Here is a 12516-nt window from a genome sequence, read left to right as displayed (position 1 = left end):
GATAGTCAGAGGCTTTTTTCCAGGGCTGAAATGGCTAGCATGAGAGGGCACAGTTTTAAGGTGCTTGGAAGTAAGTACAGAGGAGATGTCAGGGGGAGGTTTTTTACTCAGACAGTGGTGAGTGCATGGAATGGACTGCCGGTGACAGTGGTGGAGATGGATACGATAGGGTCTTTTAAGAGACTCCTGGACAGGTATATGGAGCTCAGAAAAATAGATAGATAGATACTTTATTCATCCCCATGGGGAAATTCAACATTTTTTCCAATGTCCCATACACTTAATGTAGCAAAACTAATTCCATACAATACTTAACTCAGTAAAAATATGATATGCATCTAAAATCACCCTCTCAAAAAGCATTAATAATAGCTTTTAAAAAGTTCTTAAGTAGTTTACTTAAATACATTGAGTCCTAACCCCGGCACTTTAACATATCTTACTCCTGGCGGTTGAATTGTAAAGCCGAATGGCATTGGGGAGTATTGATCTCTTCATCCTGTCTGAGGAGCATTGCATCGATAGCAACCTGTCGCTGAAACTGCTTCTCTGTCTCTGGATGGTGCTATGTAGAGGATGTTCAGGGTTTTCCATAATTGACCGTAGCCTACTCAGCGCCCTTCGCTCTGCTACTGATGTTATACTCTCCAGTACTTTGCCCATGACAGAGCCCGCCTTCCTTACCAGCTTATTAAGACGTGAGGCGTCCCTCTTCTTAATGCTGCCTCCCCAACACGCCAGCACAAAGAAGAGGGCGCTCTCCACAACTGACCTATAGAACATCTTCAGCATCTCACTACAAACGTTGAATGACGCCAACCTTCTAAGGAAGTACAGTCGACTCTGTGCCTTCCTGCACAAGGCATCTGTGTTGGCAGTCCAGTCTAGCTTCTCGTCTAACTGTACTCCCAGATACTTGTAGGTCTTAACCTGCTCCACACATTCTCCATTAATGATCACTGGCTCCATATGAGGCCTAGATCTCTTAAAGTCCACCACCATCTCCTTGGTCTTGGTGATATTGAGACGCAGGTAGTTTGAGTTGCACCATATCACCAAGTCCTGTATCAGTTTCCTATACTCTTCCTCCTGTCCATTCCTGACACACCCCACTATGGCCGTGTCATCAGCGAACTTCTGCACATGGCAGGACTCCGAGTTATATTGGAAGTCTGATGTGTACAGGGTGAACAGGACCGGAGGGAGCACGGTCCCCTGCAGCGCTCCTGTGCTGCTGACCACCGTGTCAGACCTACAGTCTCCCAACCGCACATACTGAGGTCTATCTGTCAAGTAGTCCACTATCCAATCCACCATGTGAGAGTCTACTCCCATCTCCGTTAGTTTGTGCCTTAAGATCTTGGGCTGGATGGTGTTAAAGGCACTAGAGAAGTCCAGGAATGTAATCCTCACAGCACCACTGACCCCATCCAGGTGAGAGAGGGATTTGTGCAGCAAATACGTGATAGCATCCTCCACTCCCACCTTCTCCTTATACGCAAACTGAAGAGGATCCCGGGCGTGCCTGGTTTGTGGCCTCAGATTCTGTATTATCAGCTGCTCCATGGTTTTCATCACGTGCGACGTCAAGGCAACAGGTCTGAAGTCATTCAACTCCTTTGGTTGTGGTTTCTTCGGTACCGGGACAATACAGGATGTTTTCCACTGTCTGGGTACTCTTCTCTGCTCCAGACTCATGTTGAAGATGCTCTGTAGTGGTTCTCCCAGCTCAGTCGCACAGGCCCTCAGTAATCGTGGGGATACTCCATCCGGTCCAGCCGCCTTGCTGGTACAGATCTTCCTCAGTTGACCTTCCACCTGTGCAGCCGTAATCCTGGGCGTGGGCAAGGTCTCCTGTGAGTGGCTATTTTCCTGTGAGGGAAGTAAGAGGGAGGACGAGTAGAAAGACAAGCCTGGTGTGGAGTTCTGCGGTGAGGATGAGATTGTGCTGTCGAACCTATTGAAGAAGTTGTTCAGCTGGTTCGCTTTCTCCACATCTCCACTTATGTTTGCCCCCCGCATTGCACCGCATCCGGTGATGATCTTCATCCCATCCCACACCTCCTTCATGCTTTTTTTCTGCAGCTTTTGTTCTAGCTTCCTCCTATACTGCTCCTTTGCCCCCCTTATCTGTACTCTGAGTTCCTTCTGAACTCTTTTAAGCTCCAACCGATCACCATCTTTAAAGGCCCTCTTCTTCTGATTTAGGAGGCCTTTGATGTGACTAGTGATCCAGGGCTTATTATTGGGATAGCAGCGAACAGTTCTAACAGGAACAACGACATCCACACAAAAGTTAATATAGTCCGTTGTGCATTCAGTGACCTCCCCAACGCCCCTACAAAGCCCCCCTTGCAGTTCATCCCAGTTAGTAGTACCGAAGCAGTCTCTCAGGGCCTGTTCAGCTTCAGGAGTCCACTTTCTAAAAGAGCGTGTAGTAGTGGGATGCCTCATCACAATTGATTTATATCTGGGCTGTAACAAAACCAGGTTGTGATCAGCTTTCCCCAGTGCAGGCAGCGGGGATGCACTGTATGCATCCTCTACGTTTGCATACAGTAGGTCAATAGTCCTATTACCCCTGGTGTAACAATCCACATACTGGGAGAAAGCAGGTAGTGTCGTGTCCAAAGTCACATGGTTGAAGTCCCCTGTAATTAACACCAGTGCCTCAGGGTGCTGTGTCTGAAGCCTAGCAACAGCGGAGTTGATGACGTCACACGCTACCGTTGCGTCGGCACACGGCGGGACATACACATTCACCACAATGACGTTTGCGAATTCTCGCGGCAGATAATATGGCCTCATACTCACAGCAATCAGCTCAATATCTCTTTCACAAACGGAGATCTTTGTACTCACATGCCCGGGGTTACACCATCTTACGTTAATGTAGACAGCAAGTCCCCCTCCTTTCTTCTTCCCACACTTTTTGGCATCTCTGTCAAATCTTACCGTAGTAAAACCAGGTAATTCTACATTTACATCCGGGATGTTAGCCGTCAGCCATGTTTTGGAAAAGCACATTAAACTGCATTCCTTGTATGCTTTAACATTCCTTACTAGTGAGGCTAGCTCATCCAATTTATTTGGCAGCGAGTTTACATTCCCCATATTGACCGAAGGAACAGCGGGCTTATAACGCCCCTTCATCTCCCTCCACTTATCCCTGCGCAGACAGGGCTAATAGAGGGCTATGGGTACCCCTAGGTACTTTCTAAGGTAAGGACAGGTTTGGCACAACTTGCAGGTTTTTTATTTTTCTAATAAGCAGGTGTACCTGATAAAGCAGCCACTGAGTGTAGGCTCCATTGTTCCATACTTTAATTTCGTGCAGAGAAGGCAGTATAGCTATTACACCTGTACCAGGCCTTTGAGAGTTATCCCCATGTTTTCCCTTTGCCCACTTAGTCCTTTTCAATTGTATACTCATTCAATCCATTCACAGATTCTTTCTTGGGAAGGGCATACCAAGCTGTCTTCCAGAGCCATTATGGTATGATACTTTTATGGTGTAGTACGGTGAGGAATACAGAATTCTGAGCAGCATTAAAGTACACGCCTTTATGTCCAAGTTGAATGATATATGAATTGGAAGAGAATTTGAACATCACTGTCTTCTCTGAGATTGTTGGAACAGTACAAGCACAGGACAAGGTATACAATGTCTTTCTCAAACCCGATGCCAAATTACCGGTAAACTAATCCCCTCTGCCTGCACATATCTGTTTTTTCCCTCCATTTTCTGCATATTCATGTGGCTACCTAAAAGTGTCTTGAGTTTCACTATTCAACTGTTTGAACTGCCACCCCTGACAGCATGTTTCAGGCACCTATGACTCTGTTTATAAAAAAAGCTGCTTGCCCTATGCATTGCCTTTAAACTTTCCTCCTCTCACCTTAAAGCTAGTCCCAATCACAGAGAAAATCTACAGATGCTGAGAATCCAAGCAACAGACACAAAATGCTCGAGGATTTCAGCAGGCCAAGGAGCATCTATGGAAAAAGAATACAGTTGACTTTTCGGGCCAAGAAATGTCAGATATATTTTTTTCCATAGATGCTGCCTGACCTGCTGAGTTCCTCCAGCATTTTGTGTGTGTTCTTAAAGCCAGTCCCTCTAGTTTTAAACATTTCTACCTGCAGTCAAAGATTCTGGATGTCTATTTACTCTGTGCCTCTCATAATTTTATAAATTCCTTCAGGTATCCCTTCAGGCTTCTGTCACTCTGGAGAAAAAAACCCTGTGTTGTCTAACCTCTTTTTATAGCTCATACACACTAATCCAGGCAACATCCTGGTAAAGACGTCACATCCTTCCTATAATAGGGAAACCAGAACTGCATGCAATACTCCACGTGTGGGTTAATCTAAATTGTATACAATTACTGACTCATACTTTTGCCTCTATTGAAGAAAGCAAGCATACCATATTCCTTATCCTTAAATCCACCTTTTGGGAGCTATCCCTCTGTACTTCAATGCTATTAAAGGTCTCATCATTAACTTTGTGTTTTCTCCTTACATTTGACCTCCCAAAATTGAAACACTTCATACTTGCTTGATTAAACTAGATCAGCCATTTCTCAAAGTCATATAAGTTGAAAGAAAATTTACTATCAAACTATGTATATGTTACAGTATTCTACCTGGACATTTTCTTGCAGGCATTTACAGAAAAAAATAAATAAAATTTTATGAAAAACTATACATGAATAGCCAAAGACTGACAAACACCAATATGCAAATTAAAAATAAAGTTGTGTAAACAAACTGTGCAAATAAAGCTAAAACTGAGAACTTGAGTTGCAAAGAGTGCTAGATAGTGAGTTTATAGGTTGTAGAATCATTTCAGAGTGGAGGTTGGGATTTGATGGAGGTAGGGTAATAGCTATCCCCGAACCAGGTGGTGTAGGACCTAGGGCTTCTGTATTCTTGCCTAAATGGTAGTAGCAAGAAGAAGGGATGACCTGGATGGTGGGAGTCCTTGACAATGGATGCTGCTTTCTTGTGGCAGTGCTCCATGTAAATGTACTCAATAGTGGGGAGGAGTTTGTGATGGACTGGGCTCTTTATCCATCCTTTTCTGTTTTGCGGCACTGGTGTTTTCAGACCAGCCTGTGATATAACCAGTCAGGATACTCTCCATTGTGCATCTTTAGAAGCTTGTCAAAGCAGAATCTATGCAACCTTCTAAGGAAGTAGAGTTGCTGCTGCTTCACCCATAATTGTGACTCTCATTATTGTTTCTAGGTGTTAAAGGTCACAACTCTTGAAGTTTCTTATGACCTGATCTTTATTGCTGGGGCTATGGTCCAGTGGGCTTTTGTGTAGATGTCAGGGGGCTAATTTTTCAACAATGGAGCGATCAGTTTTCCAGCCAGAGTATCAATACCATTGTCAGGAGATTCGAAGAAGGCATGGTTGGTCTGTTGTGAATGGAACAGGGATGGAGGTATATTAGATTGTAAAAAGGCGCTGGAGGAATTGAAACAGTTAATGTGTAGTAGCAGTTAGTGTTAATACATCTGGACAGGGTAAGAGGCCAAAGGGAGGGGCCTAGGTGGATTAGGCATTATCGAAATGAGGGAAAAGATTCACAGTCTGGGTCAAACTGTGCCGTTAAGCAAGGGGTCTGTGGATCCCAGGTCTGGGGTAAGGATTCTTGGGCAAATAAGGGAGGTACTGGGGCAAATACAGTGAGAGAATCAACATCATGCCAGGCTCAGACTTAGGGTGGGGACAGGGAGAATGAGGTTCTGTGGGGACTGATTATCAAAGAGTGGTGAAGATTAAGAAGGACAGTGAAACACAAGAAGTAGGATTGGGAGGGGAGATGCAGTTAGAGGAATATGAAGGGGACAAAGATCAATGGTAACAGAATTAAGAATTATTCAACTTTATGTTCTTTCTGTGGAAGGAAGTAAGTCATCTGTGGAAAGCAGATGTGGTGAAGGGTGAAGTAGAACTGGATCGGGATAGTACTGAGTCAGTGCTGTTGCTGAGAGGAGTCAAGAGAATGTACACCTCAGCATGGATCCCAGGAGGTGCTGAAGCTGGCAATTTGAGAAATGCTGAGCCGCATGAATGTACCTGTGGTCTTGCACTTTCACAATCTCAACTGTCAGGTGAAGTTTTAGTTCTGATCAGCTACATGTACGTGTCCTCTTCTACTTACTTGGTGGTGTTGTAACTCTTTTGATAAAAAGAGTGAAGAAAAGACTGTCTCTACAAACAGTACAAGGCAATCATGTACTACATTAGATAAACGCATCTATGGCAGATAGATGCTGAATTGTGGCTCTTCTTGTTGACGCAGTCTGAAAGGACTCAACCAGCTTGGCCAGTGTTGGCACAACTGTGACATTTGGAATGAAGGTTGATGTCCCACACCCACAGCACTCTACTCTTGCTTTTTATGTGTTATTTAGCATGAAACATTAAGTGTTTTGCTAAAGGAAGGCAACATGGGAATAGTTTTCTTGCTTGTGTTTGATCTTATGCCATGAAGCTCACCTGAAATCACTTAGAGGGGCCAATATGATTACTGGTGGGATTGCACGACTGATAGGAGAGGTTATATCAAGGGATCAATGGAGGAGTTTTGTATGTTGGCTGAAAGGTGTGAATTTATATGGACCGTGTTAGGTTATTGCTTGAATAACTCTCCCAACAATCCTACAGATGTTAATGAAGTCCTTGTCAAATCAAACCCAGTGGCTGAGAAAAAGAATTTCAGGATGTATATTGTATATATTCTCTGACATTAAATGTACCTATCGAAACCTATTGAATTGAATTTCAGATCCCTGTGTGGTTTTTTAAAAAACTTTTTATAATAGGCTTTTATAATAACTTTTTAATAGGCTTTGGTATTGATATTGAGACATATTAACCCATTTCAGAAGAGGTTTGAATTTGGATCATTTTACACATTTCCTTTGAAGTTATTGAATCAGTTTTCACTCCCCTTTCACAGTGCTTTTAGATAGATAGATAGATAGATACTTTATTCATCCCCATGGGGAAATTCAACACTTTTTCCAATGTCCCATACACTTGTTGTAGCAAAACTAATTACATACAATACTTAACTCTGTAAAAATATGGTATGCATCTAAATCACTCTCTCAAAAAGCATTAATAATAGCTTTTAAAAAGTTCTTAAGTAGTTTACTTAAATACATTAATACAATCAACCCCGGCGCTTTAACATATCTTACTCCTGGCGGTTGAATTGTAAAGCCTAATGGCATTGGGGAGTATTGACCTCTTCATCCTGTCTGAGGAGCATTGCATCGATAGCAACCTGTCGCTGAAACTGCTTCTCTGTCTCTGGATGGTGCTATGTAGAGGATGTTCAGGGTTTTCCATAATTGACTGTAGCCTACTCAGCGCCCTTCGCTCAGCTACCGATGTTATACTCTCCAGTACTTTGCCCACGACAGAGCCCGCCTTCCTTACCAGCTTATTAAGACGTGAGGCGTCCCTCTTCTTAATGCTGCCTCCCCAACACGCCACCACAAAGAAGAGGGCGCTCTCCACAACTGACCTATAGAACATCTTCAGCATCTCACTACAGACATTGAATGACGCCAACCTTTTGAGATGATAACTTCCTCTACTCAAAAAGAGTTTTCCTCACCAACCCACTGGTTCTTTTGCCAGTGCCTTAAATTTATTTTCTTTGGTTTCTAGACTCCTGTCAGTGAAATATTTGTTATCCGTTCAACCAAACCCTTTTATAATGTTAAAAACCTTCATAAAATCAGTCCTAAATGTCCCTTAGGCATCAGATTCTGAAGATGCTGGTATGCCTGTTCATGGTCTCCCCTAATGCTTTCATGAGGCCAATATCAGGTTGGAGGAGCAACACATTATATTGAATTGAATTGACTTTATTACTTGCATCCTTCATATACACAAGGAGAAAACATTTTTACGTTATGTCTCTGTCTAAATTTGCAATGTGCAATTTATAGTAATTTGTAATAAACAGTATGTACAACAGGTCAGTCAATATAGCATAGAAGTACATTTATCAGCGTAAATTAATCAGTTTGATGGCCTGGTGAAAGAAGCTGTCCTGGAGCCTGTTGGTCCTGGCTTTTATGCTGTGGTACTGTTTCCCGGATTGTCATAGCTGGAACAGTTTGTGGTTGGAGTGACTTGGGCCCCTAATAATCCTTCAGGCCCTTTTAATGCATCTGTCTCTGTAAATGTCCTGAATGCTGGGAAGTTCACATCTACAGATGCACATCTACATATTCCATCTGTGTAGCCTCCGCCTTGTTGGCTTGAACGTTGATTTCTCCAGCTTCTGGTAATTATTTCTTCTTCCCCCTTCTCTTACCCATTTCCCATTCTGGTTACCCACTCACCCTTTCTCACCTGCCCATCGCCTTCCTCTGGTTCCCCTCCTCCTTCCCTTTATCCCATGGTCCACTTCTACTTAGATTCCTCTTTCTGTAGTTCCACCTCTTGCATCTGTCACCTCCCACCTTCTTGCTTCAACTCCTTCCCCACCTGATCTTACCTATCACCTGCAAGCTTGTAGTCCTTCCCCTACCCTCACCTTATTCTGGCTTCTTCCCCCTTCTTTTTCAGTCCTGATGAAAGGTCTCAGCTGAAACATCAACTGTTTATTTCTGTCCATAGATGCTGCTTAACTTGCTGAGTTCATCTAGCATTTTGTGTTTGTTGCTCCTGAACATTCCTTGCCATGAGGCAGACCATTTCAGGGTTTTCCTCACCCTGAGTATCATTTTTCTGCACCCTATCTCTCACATTAGTGTGCTTGCTAAAGTGTGGTGTCCAGGTGGTTCAAATGTACAAACTGCAAACTAACCTATGGTTCAGCTCTTATCAGAGTCAAAAGTCAAAGTCAGTCAAGTTTATTGTCATCTGCACAAATAGAATGAAATTGTTTCTTGTTTGAGGCATCAGAGTGGAGGTGGTGGTTTCCATGTCCAAGTGAGAGGAATGAGTCGATGTTTGACTGATTTAAACGCTGGGTGAGATTGGAAAGGTATGGGCTGAATTGAGGCAGAGAGGCCCAGCCATAAGAGTGTATTGAAGCTGCAAAATCTGGGTCTGAGAGTGAAGAACAAGTCAAGGTTTGACTGATTTTAAGTGCCGGGTCAGATTGAAAGGTCATGGCATTGGGCCAGATGCGAGGGACAGGCTGCTGCTTGGCGAAATTTACTTGTCTCTGCACTGGCCTGCAACTAACTGGCTCCTGGATTGACTGTGAACTCACTTTCATGAACTTTAGTTCTGAATGTTATTTGCTTACTTTTTTCATGTTGATACCACTGATATTGAGGGGGGATGAGCCCGTGATGCATTGGACAGAATTCAGTACTCTGTGCTTTATTTTTTTCCTACCCCTTTAAATTGCTGTATCAGGCCATGATATAACCAAATAGGACACTTTCCACAGTATATCTGTAGAAGTTTGTTAGATTATTTGGAGGCTTGCCAAACCTTTTTAGCCTTCTAAGACAGTAAAGATGTTGGCAGTCCTTCCTTGTGATTGTATCTATGTGTTGGGCGCAGGAGAGGACATCCATTGTGTTCACACACAGGACTTTAAAGCTGCTATTCCTCTCCTCTGCTGATTTCTCCCCCTTCTCCCCGTGCCTTTACCCTCCTCCCCCTTACCCTTACTCAGCAAAGCCAAGAATTATTATTTTTAAATAGCCTTATGTTCTAAATAGAACTTGGTGTTGAAGGACAAATATTTGCGGAAGGAAAGGGGAAAAGTAGGGGATTAGGACCCTACTGGGTGGCACTTTCAAAGAACTAACATACCATATCATAACATTATTGGTCATTTGGGTTGCTATGCTGATAAATTCTGATCCATCACTCTGTTGTTTGAGTAACTTAGAACCTTTGCAGTTTACAGTAAAAGCTCTTTTCTGTAAAATGATATTACCCAAACTTGATTTGTTTCATTCCTGGAATAAAACATCTTGTGGGCCACCATTTGCACTGTCTGTTAACTAACTTCTTTGTTCCTTCCTTCCCCCAAATCCTCCCACCCCTACCTCCATCCCACTTCAGGATCATAGACCAGGCTACGACTACAGAGATAGCAGCATTTCCCATATACACAGTGCTGTTCTGCGTCCGAGGCGTTGATGGTACTTCAGAGAGTAATTGCTTTGCATTTACTGAAAGTTACTGTAGTACAGAAGAGTTCCAGCTTCATGTGTTCTGTTGTGAGATCAAAGAAGCTGTAAGTAATGTACTTTAACTGAGTGTTGAAATTCTAGTTTTCAAAATAAGTATGTGAATGCAGAATCAAAAGCAAAAATAATAAACCGTATATTTTTCCTCATGTCAGCAGACTTATTTGTGAAAAATTAATATGACTATAAATAACTTCAGTATCTGACTAAAGTGCAGTTTGTATATCTGTCAGATCTCAAAGCACATCATGTGCAACGAGTTAGTGTTGAGCATTGAGCAGGTGAGTACAGCTTAATAAACACTCCACCAAACTATGACTCAGTGTATAAACTATGAGAGAGATTTATTAACTGTAAATTGATTAACACCAGAGAAAACTGTACAAAAGCAAACTGTTAGTGTCAGGGTCAGAAGCAGTAGATGTAGCTTACATTAATCCACTCTCGTGCCTTGTCACAATGTCTTTTGTTGAATTTTGAAACAGGAGTCAGATGCTTTACCTATTATCCCGATTTGGTAACACAGAAAGATTAGCAAATAAGAACAAGAAATGATTGAGATAAATGTGTGAAAACGCTAGTAGTGATGAATCAGCCCTTTTCATCAGAACTGAATATGATGTAAGCTGTAGTGGCTTGGCTCCTTTGGTTTTAGTTCTAAAATGGAAAGCATTTTCATTGAAACATGCCTAGCTGTTGCTCACAGAGGGACTGCCAGCCTTTTGAACTTAGGTTGCTTTGTCTGATCAGCTGGAGTCTAGATGGTGTTTTCCTGTGGTGACAGTAGTGGAGCTCTACAGATGAAGGCTTTTAGAACAGAGCTAGGCTGATGGCAATGCAGTTCAATAGACTAACAAAGGATATCTAGCACAGGACAAACTATCCAGCCCAACAAGTCCATGCTGATACTACAGCTCCAGGATATCTTTCCTTGTCTGATCCACCAGTGAAACCCTCTGTTCACCACTTAACAAACAAGAGTTGGAAAGTATTTAATGACTGCTAGTGATTTTGTGAATTCTGTAAGACTGAATTTCCATTGTCTGAATAGTTGTAACAAGGAGCTACCTACACAAGATCAGGTGCTCCAGATTTATAAAACACTGGTCAGACCTCAGCTTTGAGCAATGGGCAAAGCAATGAGCTTTCTCAGTAAGTGACATTAGCTCATTTCAGGATGTGGTGCTGTCTATGGTATAACAGTTATTGGTATGACAACTGCTCTGCTGGGAACCACAGGCATTTGCTCTACAGGGAGCCTCAAGAAACTGCAGATTTGTAGATACAGTTCAGCACATCATATAAATCACCCTTCCTTCCATGGATTCTACACAGTTCCCACTGCCTTGGTAAAGTTGCCAAATTAATCAAAGCCTCCTTCCACCTTAGACATTTTCTCTTTTCTCCCCACTACCCAAATTGGAGAAGATACAAAAGCCTGAAAGCATGTCTCATGGTGCATGGACAGCTTCTATAAGACTGTTGAATGGCCCACTAGTACAATAAGATGGATTCTTGACTTCGCAGTCTATCTTGTTATGGCTTTGCATCTTATTTTCAGCCTTGTAGTGTACTTTCTCTGTAACTGTGATACTTTATTCTGTATTCATTATTTATTTGTTATTGCGACAATAAACTTTCCAATATTATTGTTTTCCCTTGTACTGTCTCAACGTACCATTATGATGAAATGATCTGTATGGATGACATACAAAACAAAGTTTTTCATATGACAATAATAAACCAATTTACCAATTTCCTTTCAGATAGATAATAAGTTGTCATTGGGTACAATTGACTTGGTTCAGTATTCCTGCTCTGAATCCAGTGCTACCTTTTAAAAGTAGTGTTTCAATCAGTCTGGATGATACTTATAACTAATTCTGCACCTATATTGTCTACATGTGCAGCACCTGTCAGTAGGCTGAGCACTGTGAGTGTGCATGTAGAAGAAATGCCAATTTAAGGTTGAAGCCCTGCATCAGGGCTCTTCCCTTCCCCTCCCCACACCACGCACAGATGATGCTCAACCAGGCTGAATTCCTACAACAAATGGTGTTGCTTCAGATTACAGCAACTGCAGTCAGTCTCCACTGACTTAATGACTTTGTTAGTTTTAATGCTGGGGTAATGTTCTTTCATTTTGGAACCCTTCAGCAGAGAAAAGGTCAGCACCATTGATATTCTGAAATGTCTTAGATCATCCTACTTTTTCACAGAAATCATAGCATGGGAACAGGCCTTCTGGCCATCTTGTTAATGCTAACTAACATGCCAACTAAGCTTATCCTATTTGCCTGCATTTGGCCCATATACTTTT

General features: G+C 42.4%; 1 protein-coding gene across 4 annotated transcripts in view; it reads left to right on the top strand.

The window, feature by feature from the left end:
• Positions 1-12516, top strand: part of rabgap1l (RAB GTPase activating protein 1-like) — a 587017-nt gene that overhangs the window by 73660 nt on the left and 500841 nt on the right. For all 4 annotated transcript variants that reach the window (XM_073063719.1, XM_073063720.1, XM_073063721.1 and 1 more), the window contains exon 5: positions 10069-10243. In XM_073063719.1, the coding sequence (XP_072919820.1) occupies positions 10069-10243 (175 nt within the window). The remainder of the gene's footprint in view (positions 1-10068; positions 10244-12516) is intronic.

Source organism: Hemitrygon akajei, chromosome 12 (assembly GCF_048418815.1).
Source record: "Hemitrygon akajei chromosome 12, sHemAka1.3, whole genome shotgun sequence".
NCBI lineage: Eukaryota > Metazoa > Chordata > Chondrichthyes > Myliobatiformes > Dasyatidae > Hemitrygon > Hemitrygon akajei.
This window is presented reverse-complemented; position numbering and strand designations above follow the sequence as displayed.